This window comes from Takifugu rubripes, chromosome 1, assembly GCF_901000725.2.
Source record: "Takifugu rubripes chromosome 1, fTakRub1.2, whole genome shotgun sequence".
NCBI lineage: Eukaryota > Metazoa > Chordata > Actinopteri > Tetraodontiformes > Tetraodontidae > Takifugu > Takifugu rubripes.
The window spans coordinates 19,336,372-19,355,939 of NC_042285.1; the positions used below are offsets into that span (position 1 = coordinate 19,336,372).

At 42.9% G+C, this 19,568-nt stretch overlaps 1 protein-coding gene across 1 annotated transcript in view; it reads left to right on the forward strand.

The window, feature by feature from the left end:
* Positions 1-2,683: 2,683 nt before the first annotated feature.
* LOC101064223 (obg-like ATPase 1) overlaps positions 2,684-19,568 on the forward strand; it is a 29,541-nt gene continuing 12,656 nt past the window's right edge. The window contains exons 1-7 of the mRNA XM_003961907.2: positions 2,684-2,858; positions 2,963-3,054; positions 5,198-5,341; positions 6,124-6,251; positions 13,576-13,751; positions 16,703-16,783; positions 16,974-17,071. Coding sequence (XP_003961956.1) covers positions 2,844-2,858; positions 2,963-3,054; positions 5,198-5,341; positions 6,124-6,251; positions 13,576-13,751; positions 16,703-16,783; positions 16,974-17,071 — 734 coding nt within the window. The 5' untranslated portion in view covers positions 2,684-2,843. The remainder of the gene's footprint in view (positions 2,859-2,962; positions 3,055-5,197; positions 5,342-6,123; positions 6,252-13,575; positions 13,752-16,702; positions 16,784-16,973; positions 17,072-19,568) is intronic.

The window sequence follows — 19,568 nt, forward strand, 5'->3', positions numbered from 1 at the left end:
ATCTCTTCTCCGCGTCCGCGGACGGGGGTTGGGGACAGCCAATGAGCGCGCCGACCGCAAGCAGAAACGCCACAAACCCCGCCGTCAATCATCTGTCGTGCATCCTCTTTTCAGACTGTCATGCTGTCATAGGAGACGCGATTTGGTATTTTTTTTTATGCATACGGTTATTTTTATGTAATCCCGGCGCGAAGACTCAATGTCGCCTTTCATTGCAGAATTGAGTTCACGCGACAGTAATTCCAGAGGTAAGCGTTTCAGTCATTTTCAAGCGTTTGCGGATTGTGGCGTCGCTGTGCGTTTACGGGTTCCAGCAGGCAGAGTTCCAATATCCAGATTACGCGCAACACGTCATTGGGAAATGGTAGTAAATGGCGTGGTGAAGGATGAGCGCAGCTCGTTAAGGCTGCCTGGTTTACAGATGGTGATGGTCGAGTTTATCTGGAGTTTGGAGGAGCTGGAAAATATTGGACTCGTGCGTAAAAGGGGCGCGCAGGGCATAAATGGCTCCACAAAAAAAGGACCAACCTGTGCTCGATCAACTCACCTGGAGATTGTTTACGTTCAGCCACAATATGCTCGTGCGTGTGCAAGCGCGCACTCGCCTCGTGCGCTCCCGCTCGACCCTTGGCTCAGTTTAGGTGAGTGCAGGTGAGGGGTTAATTAAAAATGACAGCTTGCTTGTACAGGGAGCGCAATACGGGTTGTTGTTGTTTTTTTTAATCGGCAGAAAAGTTTGAGGATCAACAGGAGAGCCGAGGGGAGTCTCCATCAAACCAGGCGCCTGTTTGAGACGACAAATAAAATCTGATTAAACCCCGAGCAATTAAAAAGTGTTCCGCATGGCGACAGTTTTGGCAATTCTTTTTTTCCCCCTCCTTCAAATATCACAATTTGATGAGTACAGATCTTGTTAAAACGCTCGGGGATAATGGCACAATGCAAAATTGACCTGCTCTGAAGTGACTCATCATCCCTTTTAAAGTTAAAGCAATTTTCCAGATAAAGGCCCGACTGAAAGATGCACATTACTGTATTCAAAATGGGCAAATAATGTTCCATTATGGAGGGAGACTGCTGCCAGTCCACACAAGCGCAATTTGTTCAAATACCCCCTCCGCTTTAAAACCTCACCTTTGAAACGACGGATTTATTTTTTTTTAAAGATGAAAATTGAATCATTTTTGCAATATCGATGATTTGTCAGAGTGCTGTATTAAACACTATTAAATCTGTATAAACGCGATTGATTGGCCCGAAGGCGAATTAATTCGAGCGCTAAAGGAAAATTGTCTGCAGGGTGAGGACACCTCTGTTCACTTTGTCATAATAAAGCAAAGTAGATCTCATTTAAAACATCATACGTTCCTAAACACAATAAATTAAGCCCCGTTATTCCTTTAAATATTTTAACGCGTTTTTGTATTTTATTAAATCTTGTGTGCTTTTTTCTAAATATCTCAGTTAAAGTAAAGCGTCGGTCCTCACGCTGGAAATATGATCTAACACAGAGTATTTGTGCTGTAAATGTAAATGATTTGATTTCCAATTCACTGCCTTATTTTTAAGAAATATTAAATGAGTGATTTTGGGGGGCGAAATTAAAAACCAAATCGCGTCTAAATAAAAGAACATGAATTGGGCTCGTCATTCAAGGGGGGAATTTTAAGGAGAATCTGTAATTCTGGACTGCATTCGGGTGCACTTCTCTGTGGCAATTAGGAGCCTATTACAAGCCATTAGATTGATCAATGTACCTTAAACAATGGGAATGATTTATTTGGTCGAACAAAACGCTCTGCGTCTATTGTGATGAACCTAAGTGGGGGTGCATCCATCAACAAAAGATAAATGATTAATTCAAACCGATTCATTTAAATTCTTTCGACAAAGCCTCCCTCACTTGCCTCAAATCCAGATTATTAGAGTCTCATTTTCTGCACGTTAAAGCAGACAGGCTGGTAGATGGGGGTGTTTTTTTGGCTGTGCCCCTGTGTGCTTAATTTGTATTTCTGCTGAGGGAAGTTTATTTGAGGACATTTAGCTAATTGTTGTAATTTAGGGCGCTCCTGTGGTTACACCTGTTTCTCTCAAAGGGCTTCGGAGGAAACTGGGATGATGCAGTTTAGTTCCGTGGTGCTCGAGCTGCAGGTTGTTGCTTAAACTTACAACTGAAGAAGAATTGAGGATGCTCTTTAAATTCTAGAAAAGCCAGTGTGGCGATGTGATGATTTCATGTGTTCAAATATTCATTATTTGACAGTTCTTTGGTTGGAAATCCAGGAAAACAATCATTTTCCTGACGCTTTCCTCCTCCTGCTGCTGCTGCTTTGTTTCTTGCACTTTGCCAGATTCATCTGATCGCCAAATTCACAAAAACGTGTGAGTATTTAGTGCTGCAGGGGGGTCACTAAGCTATAAAACCAGAGGAAATGGTTAAATTGCAGAGACAAACCTTTGGGATGTCTCCAGTTACTGTCAAGACAAATGATTCAGATGGTAATGGTCAGCTGTTGACCACAGTCAAAGCCTCTGATCAAGATTAGCTACACGCTCACACTCCTCTACAGACGGTTCTGTGTACAATTGATCTCACTGCAGCTCATCAACCTGCATCAATCGTATCGACAGCTAAATTTGGACGCACAGGTCAGCTTGCAAGCGCCCGGTGTCGACTTCCATTTTCAGAGACTGTGAAGTCTATTTTGAGCTCAGGGAGGGAGCTGTTCGAAGTACAGCGTGCTGGCTTGGCTAGAGAACTTTGCTCATTTTCTTTCAATTAATGCTTTTTAATCCCTCAGTTCTGTGAGCTGTGGAAGGCAACAAATCCTAACAGTGGAAAAATGGCTCCAAAGAAGGTGCACTCCACCAGGATTAGCTCCATTCATCACACGGCTTCTTTTGCAGATTACGTAATGACAAGTGCTCGTCCTGACTGTCATTTCCACATTGTCTTTATCAGGGAAAGGGAGAGGATGCACCAAAGCCGGCACCGCTGATTGGAAGGTTTGGCACCTCATTGAAAATAGGAGTTGTCGGCCTGCCCAATGTCGGGTAAGTAGTTAGACTTGTCGTTCATGCACTCCCACTGCAGACGCCGCTGCAGAAGCATGTGCTCAGCCCACGTCTTGGCTATTTCTGCAGTACCATAAATATGAATGTGTGCAAAGCAGAGAGCAGCTGAGGCAGAAAATAAAATAAATGTAGCTGTTAAATACAGGCTGCTTTAAAAAGCAGTTTCCCACTTGGCCTGTTCAGACCGCTACAAAAACCTGCTGTATGCTAATATTGTAAAACCTGCATGTGGCACAATGTGCAGGGTTCTCACCCCCAAGCCCACAACAAATCTGAGTGTTTGTGGAAAATATCTTAGTATTCCAGAGTGTGACAACCCGAGGAGTGTTCCTAAGGGTGTTAAGTGTCTGAAACCACATGTCCCCTCGAGGAGCACATCCTGCAAGAGCTCTTAACTTTCCGGCTAAATAAAAGTATGAGAGGCCCCAACTTTTACAAAAATGCTTCAAGCGTTGTTTTCTTTTTATCGAGGGCGGCCGCAGCAGATACGTACGTGCTTCGGTTTTATGTAGAGGGGCGTCGTACATGGATAGATGTAGTTGGAACATTTCATAGAATCACTTTTTACAAAATCCTGTTGATGAGAAACGCGTCACCATGCATCTAAAATCTGATGTGACAAGTGGGCCAACCTCCAAGCCACTCAAGCTAATCTGGAGCGCATCATATACAACTTATATACTTCTATACTACTTTTATAGGCAGTCGTGCTGTTGGATCACCGCAAATATGAGAGTATCTTTGCAAGGAGAGTCTCAGTTCAGGTTTATAGTAATCTGAAGCCAGTGGGATCATGCAGTAAACAGATGCTCTGCATATCTGCAAACACGGTTCCAACATCATTAACTGAACTCAGTTGAAACATAATAAGGAAGAAAAGTAAAAACTTAACTATATCACTGAGGGATGTGTTGGAACTGTCCATCACATGACACGAGACGGAAAATGTGGAGGTCAAAATATGAATGTGATCAGACTTGTGAGGAGCAAATTAAAGCCAGGATTCTGGTGAGGAGGATGACGATGACGAGGAGGACGATGATGATGATGATGATGATGATGATGATGATGATGATAAGAAGCTGTGACGAGACTCATTTCTAATACCTCAAGCATTGAATCAAACAAAAGTGTAGGGACAAATAAGCTTTAGATCTTTCATAGCACAAGAATGAGAGAACTTTTCATTGAGGAGAATTGAAAAGTGACTCGTTTCTGACTTATGGAGATGAAGACCTGAGTCCGTCCAAATGGCGCCTGCTGTTACTCAGGTATACGCTTGGTCACAGAAGCAGCTGTTAGGTTGATAACCTTTCAATAAGAGGAAGTCTGACAACAAATGAAGAGTTGCTTTCTCTGCTGCAGGTGCGATGTCGGGCCTCTGCCTCTTCATTGTCCACATGTCAAACCTGCTGGAGCCTTAAATAACACCGTGACAGGGCGATAGAATACATTCTACAACATAAATATCCTCATGAGCGCCGCGGCCCAGCAGAGGGGAAATCATATTAACCATCCTAATCGAGCATTTAACGTCACTTTCCTTGCTGCCCAGGAAAAACCTTAAAGTATGCGTCAGAAAACTTCATTTTAGCAATTATTATTATTATTATTAATATTATTATTATTATTATTATTATTTTTGCCTATGGAACAAATAATAATTTCATGGTGAAGCACAGAGCGGAGACCAAGACGGAAACTCCTGGATTACGGCTGACTGCCTGCCATTATTACTCTTAGACACTGGTTATTGTCTGTCTATTTTCAAGCACACTTGAGCTGCTTGTGCCACAGAAAATAAATCTCTCCGCGGCCACAACATGGGGCAGCATTTGGCTGATTCCCTTTAAAAGCTGAGATCTATCAGAAAAGGTAATTTGCCTCTTGCTTCAATGTACAATTGATCTATTATGGGATTATCTGACCTTGTAATTGGGCAAAGTGTGTTTGATTTAAGCGTTCAAATATTCTGCTCTGATTCGTGGCAGAGATATTTTCTCATCTCTGAGCTGGAGGAAACAGTGTTGCGTAAGTTGCCATGGCGTTTGAGGATGTCACGTCGGACCACCAGGCCCTGGGCTCGCTGATGAATCGGCCTCACAGCTGTTTTCATTTTCAGGAAGTCGACGTTTTTCAACGTGCTGACAAAGAGTCAGGCTGCGGCTGAAAATTTCCCCTTCTGCACCATTGACCCAAATGAAAGCAGAGTGCCCATCCCAGACCAACGCTATGATTTCCTCTGCCGATTCCACAAACCTGCCAGGTATGGGGGGGTCACACCGTTCACCAATTATTCGCACGTCGGCTCCGTGATCTTGGGCGATCTTCTTGCTGTTGCGGCGTGAAAAGATGTAACAATGTTGTTGACATGTAGCTGCCAGGTTTTTTCCCCCCTTTTTATGATGTTTTTCGTTTTTCTGTGAAGGAAAAGTGGAGGCGCCAGAAGCTCCAGCACCTGGTTATCATACACATTTACAGGCTGTTAAAGCAGTTTGCATTCAGATTTTCTTGGCTATATGGACAAATTACTCCCAACGTATCAATTTTTGACTGGCAAATCGAGTACAAAACACAGAACATTTTATTGCATGTTTTCTCTTGAACAGCTTGGTTCCTGTTTTTGGTAGAAATCACACAAGTACTGTCTGTCTTTCCTTCACTTTGTCTCTTCTATATATGAATAAATACACCAGCAAACATCCAATTAGACATGGTTGTGTGATGCTCCGGTGCTGGCGACAGTATAATTATAAGTCTGTCAATGCAATGCCAGTTGTAGGGCACTGATTTAGGATTATTTCGTGCCTTTTTAATTGAGTTTTGTTAGAATCATTGTATTTTTTCCCACTATTCCTACTCATATTGACGAGGTGCCGACAGTCACGTTACAATAAAAACATCAGGACGTCCTTGGAAGAACCAAACAAACAAAAAAATTGTCTTGAGTGGATTGTCTTCATAACCATGCAGATGGATTATGTTGTACACGTCTCAAAATATCTCCCGAGTCTCGAAAACCTTTGTTTTTTTCTTCCTGGTTTGCAGCAAAGTCCCAGCATTCCTTAATGTGGTGGACATTGCGGGCCTGGTGAAGGGTGCCCATTCTGGCCAAGGGCTGGGGAACGCCTTCCTGTCCCATATCGGAGCCTGTGATGGCATCTTTCACATGACGCGTGAGTCAGTCTGAGGCTGAGCTTTACATGATTCTTCGTATTGTTACTCAGAGGCCTTTTTCTGCTTTTAAGCTTTACACCGTCAAAGTTTTATGCATCTTTGGAAGGAAAACCTGGTTTGAAAATGTATTTTTAATTCTAGACAGACAAATAATTTACAGACATATCATTACCGCTTTCACTGCGTTTTGTAACATCTCTCATCATCAGAAATATAATTATAAAGTACCGATGATAATAATAAGATTATCTAACAGAACAAGAACATCTGAATTAATTGGATATTTTGCTTTGGTTTGCTTTGTGACTCTTAGAAAAATGCTGTGGTTCTGCTCCTGCAGAGTCATGTTTCACTTTCAGGTTTCCCTTTGTCTCATGTTCTCCTGTGTCTCTTACACGGTCTTTGTCTGGCACAATTTAAACATTTCACACTACAATAATTCAAATCAAAGCACCTGAAAAGAATGCAGAGGGGCTATTTAGAAATAGCTGGATTTGTTTACTGATTGTATGCTGTTATTGACTTTTCCACTTTGTGAAAGGAGCCCTGATTAGAGAGTCAGTAATGGCAGGCAGGGACCAGCTGGATAAAAAGGTTTAAGATTAAAGCCATTTTTAACAACCTGCCACTTTTGGAGCAACTTTAGACTCTGTCAGCACATGCAACACATCCAGAACTGTGCAGAAAGACAGTGGACACAAACAAAACTGAGCCAAGATAAATTTCTCATTATGCTCATGCTCACTCTCAGTAGTTACATTTTTATACTACCAAACTGAAATGGCAGGAATACCATTTTTCTCCCACTTAATGACCTGAAATCTGAATTTAGACATGCTTGTAAGCAGTGTTGCAAAGAACTGCAGCCTAAAGTGATCCACAGCAATGCTATTTAACAGATATTTAGGGAAACAAATTACTTAAAATGACCAATTTGATCTCTCCGAATTATAGTTGTGTTGACAATGGGCAACGGCTGGTGCGGATGTAGCTGGGAGATCACTCCCCACCCCCCACCCCCCCAACCCCCCAACCCCACCGCCTCTCTAAGAAATTTCAAGAAAAAACTATTTCGCTTTACATTTAAAAGCATCCATCTGTGAAATCATGGTTTCAGGATATGAACAACAGTTTGCCAACTGCACAATTATTTCTAAATTTTTATTTTTATTTTAAATAGGATATTTTTACAAAAGAACATGCACTTTATAGTTGAATGTTTTAGCTGAGTAGGAGAATTCTCCTAATTTTGATTAGCCTATTTCATTATGATTAAAATACTCACTACTTCCCACAATTGATTTAATGGTCCCCAAACAAGCCCTCAGAAGTGTTGTGGTAACATCCAACGTAGCTTTAGCTTTAGTGGGACTCAACAGTGCCGAGAGTGTGGTGCTTAGTGGTTTGTATGTGGGACTGAGCAGGAGACACCAAACTGTTTGGTGTTAGAGAGAACAAACAGCTGGAACACGCTAGACCTCAGGCTGAGAAGAATCCTTCTCTTTATCGCCTCCAAATGTGGTTTCAAGTTGCACGGGGACATCGTTAAAGCTGGCTCTGCCGACTCGCCGCCTGTCAGCGATGTGTTCCAAGTGCTTCTGTAGTGAGCGGAATCCACCTGGATCCCGACAGTCTGAGACAAGACGGGGGCATGTTCTACTTCATCTGCTCTTCTGTTGCCTGCTGGCAGACTCTGCCAGCTCACCTGGACTTAGTCCCAGATGTTTGGGTTCCAGCAATTAGATGACTGAATACCCCTCCGTCCATCAGTGCTGGAACACTCCAGATCATATTTCATGAGGACTTACTTTCAGCTGCTCTGTGCTCAGGAAAAGCAAAACTGGCCTAAAATGCCCTGAATATTTGTGGTTACCTGTCAGCTCTCATAATGAGGCGATCCTTGAATCATCAGCAGACTTCAGAACGAGCACAAATGCTCAAACTGACAAAAATAAATGTGATTTCATTTCAAGAAGGTCTTTATTTTTCAGAAAAGGATGAAGATTCCCTTCAGAACTGAGAGTAACGCCATCTAACCTGTTTTTTCAACCTCAAAGTGCACATAAATAGGCCCTTATTAGGGGATTGAACCCGGAACCTTCTAGATATCACGTGCTGTCCTGAGTCTACTGTGGAAATTCTTTTCACGCCCCTCTTTAACAGTTCATCACTGCCTGATTAACGTGTGAATCGGATGACAGAAAGTGACTTAAATGAGCTGGCAGCCATGTTTCCCAGTCTGGACGGACACGGTGGTCATTGTATCACCCTGCTGATCGCCTATTGTGAACAAATTAAAGTGATTGTGAAGCTCTGGGTGTCGGGACGAGCTGAACAGAGCATTCAGACTGACATGATTTACGGGCCAGCCCGCCACCGCACTGACGCCAGTAATGGCTTCTCTCCAGCAGTTCTGCCTTATCACTCATCAACTCACAAAATGCTAAACATCCAGAGCACCTCACACAGCCCAGAGTCGACATAGTCGACATATATAGTTTGATTTACCTTTAGGCTGTTCTGTATGTTAGTTATTTTCATGTGAAAGAGAATATATACGACTTCTTCCAAACGCAGTAACATTTACATTATTTAAAATAAAGCATTACCCTTACATGCATGACGATAAGCAAAAGCCCTATTTAAAAACCACATCATAGTTAGCAGCGCTTACAGGTGACTACGCGTTCTAGGTTCATTCAGCTATATTTATTTTGAATGCTGAAGCTCAGTTAGCATTTTATAATAAAATTGTTTAAATTTACTTTGCGTTTTAGGGTTATATCAGTGGTTTCTAAGGTCCAACATCTGCTTCTCTTTCCAAACAGTCGGTTACTGTAGCGCGGCTAAATATTTCCAACATTTTCCGAGTCAACATCAAATAGATTCTATTCTGTCAATAAAAAAAATGCACATATTGTGTAGTCATCTGAATAAAATGGGGTCTTCAAGATTCTTCTTCTTTATTTTCGCTGTTGTTTCAACCAATACAGCAAAAGCACAGTAAATGTAGATCATTAAGTTGTGAGGATCATCCTCCTTTTGTGCATTTCCAGCCTTTGGTGTCGAGGAGCTGTCACAGCATTTAAATTAGCATTTTGCTGCAATGGGAATGAAGAGTTTTTGTCAGCCTCCACTCATCGTGAATGATTAGAGCAAAATGTCTACCCATCTTGACTGGAGATCGCCGCAGCTCCAGATAACATGCTCGGTGATTGAAGGTCGCAATATTTTGAATTCTAATGGGGCCACAAGATGAATTGCCTGAAATAGACTGTAGAATCCTTCTGTTTCCTCCTTATGCCCCCCTTGCCTGTCCACTTTGAAAAGAACCTCTGGGAATGGCAAGGCCCGATGATCATAGAATTATTGGATGGTGATTCTAAACCCTTCAAAGAGGAGTTGCTATGGAGATCTCGCTCCAAACTGTGAAATGATTCACCTTTGAAAGGCTGGAGGGCCTGAAGCCTGAACACATCATTGTTCAGGTGGTGGTTGGTTAGAAAATTGCTGGTGCCTGTGCAATCAGCAGCACTATGGTAGTTAAGGATCTAAAAAGGTTTGTTCTCGGAATGATGTGGGACAACACTGGTGTGCATACGGCGGTTCCTTTCAATCAAGGCACTCTCGAGCTCTGTGGTTTAACAAAATGATCGGTAGAGGTTAAAAAAAATTGAAAAAGGAATTAACACTGTTGTTTTCTGCCAGAGCTGGGGGAGACTGGCCAGAGAACTGATCCAGATGCTGTATAACAGCTGTCCCTCATGGCAGAAGGATGATAATATTCCAATCAGTACAAGCTAGTTTATAGATTATATACGGCCGTATCAGAGGCAACTTGTGAGGTGACAAGTGTTGACAATAAAGAGCTCTGTGATTTGACTGTGATCTATCCTGAAAGATGAGACGGTGGAGAAAACACGAGTGCATCCCCGACGGGCTCAAACCCACCATTTCCTCGTGCCAAACTGCTTCTTAGCACCCAACGTATTTGCCATAATTGACATATGAAACAAGCATGAGTGTGTCGCAAACTTACAGGAGCCGGGCCGCAAATTGCTGCCAGTTTCACGCATCCAAAAATGAACATCAAGACGATATTCTGTGAATGAACATAAATACCCTTGTGTGCAACGCCAGTGTTTTTACGCAGGGAGGGAATCCATAACGCTCTCTTCCTGACAGACTCGTAAAATAGCTTTTACAGCCCTGAATACCAGGGGAATTGCGGCACCGAGTTCACATGAACATATTTTTTGAAAGCAGGAATGCAGCTTCTTTTGGATGCGCTCTCACCCGTCTTGCATGTGACAACACGCACAGGAAGTTAAAAGTCAGTGAATACTGTAATTTGACTGAATTATGTTGACCAGCTATTCTCCCGGGTAGTAACATCGCTGGAAACATTATTGATTTTGATAATACAAACCACCGAGCTGAAGGCCTACATGTGTCACTTTTGAACGTTGAAAGTAATACGGCACAAGCAGAAACCCATCAACAACTTTTTTTCTCCTTCTTTTTATTCACTTGAGAAGTCAGAGCACAGACTTCTGTCCACTCAGACTACTTTGTTCTGCAGAGCCGCTGTAAGTCTATAATTTTACGGAGCTTAGGCTGATCCCTGATCAGGCCATTGAACACCACTCACCCTCTGGAGACTAATCCCTTTGTTCTGATAATAAAACACCACCTGTTAATATTGTCCTCCACAAACACAATATTTGAAATGCAGTAAAATTTACACAGTGAGACAATCCCCCACTGTGGAAATATTCTGCTCTGGAAGTGGAAATACCCCATTCTTTCTTTCCCCCCCTCTTTTCATTGTGTTACGCGAGGCTTTGTGTGGCGCTGCGGCCTCACACAGCCCTTAACTGAGCCAGTTGTTAAAGCACTAATTGTGGACATTTTCCCTTCAGATTTTTCTCCTCCCTTTCACCTTTTTTCCCCAGCTTTCAGGCTTTGTGCTGGACAGTGATGAAGTCAGTGTAAATGTTATCACAAAATCAATTAACCCCTCTGTATTTGTAGCAGTGAAAAGAAAAAAAGAACTCTGCCTCTGCTCTGGAAAACCTCCGATCTTCTAATTAATCAGCGCATTATCAAGTTTATCAGCACTAGTTACAGTCAAAAAAATAGTAAAAATCTATTATATTATATCTCATTATATCACACTGTTTCGCAACTGCATTGAGCCTGTTTTAACCTTTTTAGCTGCACACTGGTGAGTACTAAATTTAGAAAGCGCTATATTCCCACATGAAACTGCTCCATAAAAGGATAATAAACCTGTGCTTGGTAATTATTCATAATGTATGTATATTCTTGCAGCTAACAAAATGATTATGTTGCATTATATTTTCGGGGTTCACGTGGAGACAATAGCAAATTTCCATTCCAATCAGTACCGAACAGGGAGTTGGTAAATTGGCGCAGCAAAACAATAATTCCACTGATTAGCCCCTTTCTGTGTGGCGTAAGTGAACTGTTTATACTGTGGAGTACCTCTGCAAGAGGAGAGGAACCAAAACAGTCTGATTAGGCAAAGAGTAATTGGATAAGTTCATCTCCCCATGAGGACAACGTACAGGATGAGAGCCACACACAAATGTCTGCAGCATCTGTCAGCTTGCACAGGTAATAAAGACACCAGAGAAGCTGCAGCGGTGTTCAGATTTGATATTTTACTTGTGACTAATGATGATCGTCAGCACGTCCCATGTATCATAGCTCTGGAAGTGAGTTAAGAACTTCAGCTTTGCTCAGTTTCATGCATCTGTCGTTGGTTAATATCACAAGTAAAGTGCCTGGGGTTTTTTTTCTGTGAAATTGTATTGCATAAAGTAAGAAAAAATAAAGTCCTTTCCAGCATCGACTTCACTTAGCTGTAAGGCCACAAGCCCAAGCTGAGCTAACAGTTGCTATAGTTACAAGCCTGGATAATTATCCAGCTAAAGATAGGTATGGCCGGCAGAGTGAGCAGCACCTGGTGTTTAAGCTGAAGATATGCTGCCCCCGTCATTGTTGAGCGACTTTCACATTTATTTGCCATTTGGTGTCATAAAGAACATCTCTCACATGTGAGCTACTTCCCATCACGATGACTCGCACTGCTAAATCATAAATATTACATAAATTACTGTTCAAACTTGTTTGAACGTATGGCAGCTCTGCAGCGAAATGCGTGAATCACCTCCTTGGCGTGATCCTCTGCAGGGCCTCACCTGTCAACAGACCTTCGCGCCTCAAGTGGAAACATGCAAATATGGATTGTTCATAATAAAAAGAATGACTAAATGACTTGAGCGTGCACATTCCTGACATAGTGTCTGTCAACGCAGCAGTTCTCTGGGTCATCATTCAGGGATCCTTTCCTGTTGAATGAGGCAGTATTCCCATCAGAGGTGTCAAGACTGGACCGGATTGGCTGATTTAAATGTTAAAAAGACAAATTTCAATAGAACAAAGTAACTACTACACATCATTTTTATTAGTTTATGCAAGTGGTTTTGGGTTATTATTAATATATCAAACCACAATACGGGGGTCTATTTGACATTGAAACATTTGTGATCGCTTGTAAATGTTTTTTTGTAAAGGTTCTTTTTTTCTGCTCTGTTTTGACCTGTTTGTTGAGCTTCTTTATGTAATATTTCTTTGTTTATCACACTGCAGCATTTACAGAAGACACACACAACAACCCAGTACGGTGTACCTAAGATCATTTAACCGTTAACAAGTGCTGTTAACTGTTGTCATTGTCATGTGACAGATGTACATCCATGTGCCCCCCCTCTCCACTCCCATCCCCTCCCTTCTTCCTCCCCACCCTCACCCTCAGGAGTTCTTAGAGCAGCTGCTGGCTAAATGGTCTGCTCCAGTGCCTCATTACCTAATCACCAGTACAGCCACAGCTAACATGCAAATGACGGTGGGATAAGGCTTGTCTGTCCTCTGCTGCCGTTTTTCTTTGGAATTCCACTTGGTTATTTTCAACATGTCTCAGTCCCTCGGTCTGCTTTTTAACGACGGTGTGTTGTAAACACCAGGCCAAGCCCTGTTGTTTTATTTGACCCTTCAATATCAGCAATATTGACTTCAAGAGACTTGAAAAAGATTGTGCCGGTGTGCGTTCTGACAATATTTTCTCTAAAACAATAATAATTTTGTGCTTTAAATGGAGTTTAAATGCATGTTTGAGCCCAAAAACTCAATCTTGACTGTGGCATTTTCAATCGATCCTCTGTCCCTGTTGATGTGTTCCTGCTGAAAATAAATCAGAAATCCTATACCGACGCGCCACGTGCCTTGTCTCTGCAGGTGCTTTTGAAGACGAGGATATCATCCATGTTGAGGGGACGGTGGACCCAGTGAGGGATATGGAGATCATCCACGAGGAGCTGAGGCTGAAGGATGAGGAGATGATTGGCCCCATTATTGACAAACTGGAGAAGACGGCCATTAGAGGCGGTGACAAGAAACTAAAACCAGAATACGTGAGTCAATGTCCCAGCAGGCCTTTTGCTTCTCCGCACAGCGAGGCACAAATAATAACCCTCCCACTCACATGGCTGCAGGGCGAAAAAAAATATTGTTTTTTTTAATCTCCCTCCAATGGGTCTCACCCCTCCCCCAGCCCTATTTTTCCCCTCCTGAGATTGAAAGTGATCAGGGGTCAGGGGTTTTCTGCTGTAGGAATCATTAATAGAGAGTTACTTATTCAGCTGCTGAACCTGGGTCACAGCACCGGGCTAATGAAAGTGTTTCCACACAGCTCTTTTCATCTAAAGTAATACTCGAATCACGGCGCGGCTCGCGGTGATGCTTCCACGCTGGAGCTCGGGAAATTATATAAGGCCATGCAGTGGGTCACACACACACACACACACACACACACACACACACACACACACACCTCACCATGAATATGGTAAATGTTTAGAATATCATTTAACTCTGAGGAAACCGAAGGGTGAGAGGGAGAGATCAGGGGAAAATAATAAGTCACATTATGGATGTCGGCTGACAGTGCATGTGCTGCCGGTATTGTTAAGGTAATGAGGCTGAGTCGCCAACAGCACCGATTTGGTTTTAAACGTGTCAGGATGTCTGTTAGACCCGGAGAGGGGATGTCGTTTTGCTCCTGCCCAATTCCAGTTCCCCCATCAGCACCGACGCTCTGACCACTCATTACACTAACGAGAGGGGTTTGTTCACCTGCTGCAGACTTTGGTTGGTTCCTCTCAGATTAACACCCCCCCCCACACACACACACACACACACCCCTCTTTACAGGCAGCAGCACTTCCCCACACCCTCATAGGCCCACTGACAGAAGCCATTCAGGCTAGGCAGGTGGCCGCTTACGCACATAATTGCTAACAATTTTAGGCAATGAATAAAAATGATACATTACTTGTCAAAGGTTGTACACACATCAGTGAGGGAAATCTATAGAAGACCTCTTTAGATGGCAAAGAATGGTGCTTATCAAAGGCACCAAGCTTTTAGATGGGAGGGCTCGCGTGATTGTCTCACAGTCTGAGCCTGGCAACAGCCAACTCAGCTGTTAACGGCCACGTACACATGTTTAGGTCAGTGTCTATATGCTAAACTGTGCTACGTCTAAAAATATACAATTGAAAGGAAAGCTTGTACTTCATATTGTAGCTCCACATGCTGTAATAAAAAAAATACAAGTTCCCCTGATGGTCGCTTTCTTTTAGTTTCCCCTCAGATGATATACAATTTACCTCATGGCTAATGCTACCTTTACTCTGAAAATACCCTTGTGCTGCTTACAAAATGCCGAAGATATATGATACAAATCGCATTATTAAACAATTACTATACAATTAAACAATTACAATTCAATATTAAATTCACTATTTTGGTTTAGTATATATTTTATATGCTACTTATAGATATTGAAATTTCAGTTGGGTTATGTTTTAGTCCGACAAAAAAGACAAAACTAAAAAGAAAATGTATATACTAATTAAATGCATCAGATTTTTTCTGTATATTAATTTAAATGTGCTGCCTTAAGGAGCGAATACACCAAATCCTGAACTTTTGGTTTATTTTAGCAGCATTTTCATTCTTTTAGTTTTTACCATGTTTGCCTACACGTGAATGCATCACTCATGCGTATGCATTGTGAAGATTGGTGTCCATTTTGATGGCGCCGTGTTTATGATACACCAGCGTTTCGTTGCTTTCGTCCCTCTGAATCCTCTCAATTCCCATCTTAAAAAAAAAAAGAAGAAGAAGAAGAAGCCAGCCCACCAGCGGCGCTGCATGGTGGCAGGCATATGTGTTTGACCCGTGTGGGACCTATATGTCTTTTATTAACACCTGCCTGTTAGAGGAGCGCTGCACGGTGGCTGCGAGCTGATGAGGGAAACCTGGAGCGGGTTCAGCCTGTGTCACTGGCCGTTTGCTGTTTCCATTTCACAGATGATTAATCTCTCTGTGAAGACTTGGGACGGCGCGGGCGGAGTGTATGCGGCTCTTCCTGCGCTCTCTCCTGCTGGCTGCACTCTGGCTGCCTGACTAAAAGGCCTTTAGAATTCCTGTGGAGAGAGATGTGCAGAGAGTGAATGCAGCTGGCTGGGGGTCAGTGTGTGGAGCTTTTTCTGCCATTGTGTAATTGAGGCTCTGGCAGGATTTTTTCCTCAGTTCTTTCAAAAGGGAGTGTGATTGTGAAGTGCTGCAAGGGTTTTGGGAGGGAAAAGGGAGGTAGGGGGAGTGTTGCAGGAGGTGGAGGAGTTTTTATATGAAGGGGGAGGTCAAGTTGACAGGAACAAACGGAATGTGTTCCGCTAATTTCTGTGGGGTTGGATCAACAATAATAGGCTCAATTTCTTTATTACAAATTTTATAACTGCCTCCCTCCCAGTTTCCCACCCTTTTCCGCTTCCAGATCCTGTCAGGGCCCAGTCCCGCCTGATGTCCCAACCCACAAGTGACAAAGTCATGAATGTCGCATACTTTCCTGGAATCGCTCAATATTTTCTGCAGAAGAAACGCTCAATAATGAGCTCCGTACCTCACTAATGCCTATTCACACTCTGCCGAGAGCCCGAGGAAGCGCCAATCATTTACACCAATCTATCCAACTTCCAATTATTTCCCCACTCTTTCCAATTTTATCTCTTTCTCTTCATTAAACAGTCCTGACGGAATATGGATGTGCAGACTGTTTCTCTCAGCGAGGCTCCCCACGAGGCAGTTTGTCATGATTTAAAGCGGGAAAGGGGGGTCTGGTGCGTGCCATCCCTGTCAAAGCCAGACCACTCCTGCCTGAACGAAAGCACAGCCATTGTTCGCTTTGGCATCAGGCTGCCGTGCATTTAGGAAATAATTACCCCATACCCTGCTGGGTTTACATTCTTTTTCATCTCTTTTAATGGCTTCTTGTTCATTCTCTTTTAACCCCAAACAGGACGTTATGTGCAAAATCAAGAGCTGGCTAGTGGATGAAAAGAAACACGTCCGTTACTATCATGACTGGAACGACAAGGAGGTGAGGCTTTGTACTGAGTCAAAATTTAGGAATTTGATTTACGCAACTGCCCAGTTAAGCTTACATTTATTACCTTTGTGAAATAATGCTGACTTTAATCGTGACTTTGTTGCCTGAAGGTCATTAGGGACATTTTGATCTGTCTTGTCTCTAAAAGTTTGAAACCTTTTGATTCATGTATCCGTCACAGATCGAAGTGTTGAACAAATACTTGTTTTTGACATCCAAACCGATGATTTACCTTGTTAACCTCTCTGAAAAAGACTACATCAGGAAAAAGAATAAATGGTAAGTGCTTGAGCCTCCCCGCCGCTCTCGATAAAATATGTGCAAAGTTACTGTCGGTTCATTTCTGTGTATAGTAACTAAAACTAAAAATAAAGTGTTCGCGTGCAGCCGTCTGCATCCACGTTTGCTGGGGTGTGAGAACCGGCTGTGGTCCCCCGCTGACAGGAGCGGCCGCATCTTTGCAAGAGAATCTGCCCGGAGGTGGCACAAACTCAACCCTAACACAACATGGCGCTCTGCAAAGCCTAACCGTCTCTGCATCTAATTAGGCACATACTCGCATATGGTCTTCATTTTCCACTGAAATGTGTCATTTGCATGTGATATCAAACGGAGAGAAGGCAAACAAACAAACACTGGCACATTCAAAACCAAGTGTAATTAACAGCACGTTGAAAGACTTAATAAGTCATGAGGAAAATATTTTTAAAAGATTTTTTTATACAAAATTCCACTGATTAGCTCCAAATATTTGGTTTTGGCTGTGCATGCTGGTGCTTGATGAGCTTCATTTGACAGCTTTTGAGTTCTCAGAGATGGCTGTGACAAATGTTGTGATCCTACTGTGATTTATAAGCAGAGGATATTTCACAAGCACATATCCAACAGGCAAAATGCATCAACTGTGTCAGAACCAAACAGAGTGGCGTCACTGATACCATTTTGCTTTAAAGACGCCTTCGGGCCGTTGCCGCTCGCCATCCTCTAGAGGCCAAGCAAGGAACAGCACAATTTTAAACTTTAGCCAAGAGCTGCCATTGCTTTGTCCACTTCCTGTGTCAGTCCGTGTTAAGAACTGAGCGAGAATACCTTTTAATCCGCTAAATATAGATCTTGTCTGCGTGTCCAGGACGGCAAACCTCTGTATTGTTTTAGTAATGTTGTGATCACCACAGTGAGAACACGTCTAGCTGGGCTTTGACACCCATTATATGTGACAGGGCTACATTTTTACACTGGAGGCATTTAACATCAACTTTCAGTGTCATCTCACTTTGCCAATTGCCCTGCAGGGCTTCAGTGCCAGTTCCCACAAAATTTGTGTTAACGTTCTTGGCAGTGTCGTATCACAAAGGAGTTTGTTTTCGTATGTTCAAACACTCTTTAGCCAAAAGTATAAATGTCAGACGCAGGGAGGAGGAAGAGAACTCATAAATCAGGTGATTCATGACATGCACAACATCTGTCATCAGCAGCAATTTTTTTTGCACATTGTATGCACGCGCGTGTTTTTAACTGTGTGAAATGCAATAAATGTTGAAGTGTTTTAACCAAGCGAACAGTCATGTTCAGGTGTCCTGAGGGGCTCTACCATGAACAATGCTGACATCAAAGCATTGATGCTTGACAAGTGATGAGTCACTTCCCTTGTCCAGAGAGGCGCTCACACCTGTATGGAGATGATTACAGGTAGATCTTGCAGGCCCTAATTGTACAATAAATGCTGCTCTCAGCCCTAATGGCAGCTAGTCTGCAGCAGAGACGCCAGACTGCCATTTGGCTGTCTCCATGCCTCCGTGTTTTTCCACCAGCACAGTTAAGATGATGATACGGTTAAGGACTATTCAAAGCAAACAGCTAGACAAATTGCAATCTCAGCTTTAATGTGTGGAGGAAGAGATGGCGAATCCTAAAATGAAGCAAATAAGCTTATCTGGGTCTCTTTGGTCTGCCATTCCCAGGTTCTTATGTCAAGCACTGGTTCCTATCAGGATAAGTTTGATATTATGAACCTGTGTCGCAGCATTATTTTTCCAATTTGGGTTGCACGCTACCTGTTACAAAACCTGACTTTTGCAACTCTAAGTAGATTTTTGAGCCTCTAAAATGAGGCTATTGTTAACAAGGATCATTCTTTGTGAAGTAGCGGGTACCAAGCTGTCCTTGTTTAGACAAGAATACACAGCATTAGCTTTAGCAAGCCATCATTAATGGAGAGATCAGAGGAGGAGCAAGGCCTCCTTTCATCCCCGTGTTCTCTGCTGGAGACAGTACATCATTTACTGTGGAGAGGAGCACATGGCTCCAATCCTATACAGTGTATGTGTACGTGTATGAGAATGCGTCCATGTGCATGTTTGAAGTCTGTTTCAGAGGCGACTCCATGCTCATTTGGATGCTGGCGTAATTGCGGTGTGGAGATCAAAGGATTGCCGGCCGAGTGATGTTCCAGAGGAGACTTTACCACGCAGCCCTCTCTTCTGTGCAGAGGGGGCTGCCTGCTGCTCACCGCTCCCCTCTCCCCTCTAACCATGTACTGCCCCCTGCACATCCCCGCTCGTAAAAAATGATTAAGGCCGCATTTGTCGTGTGTTTATGAATGAGAGGCATTGCGTGATAGGGAATGGAATCTACAAGAGTCTGAAGAGGCCTTCTCCTCTTCCATCAGGATCTCTGAGCTGCCTGATAGACTTTTCTCTCTCCATATACTGTAGTTTGGGTGTTCGAGAGGGTCATTTTGGCACTGCTGAAATGTTGGGGCTGCATCAGACCCTGT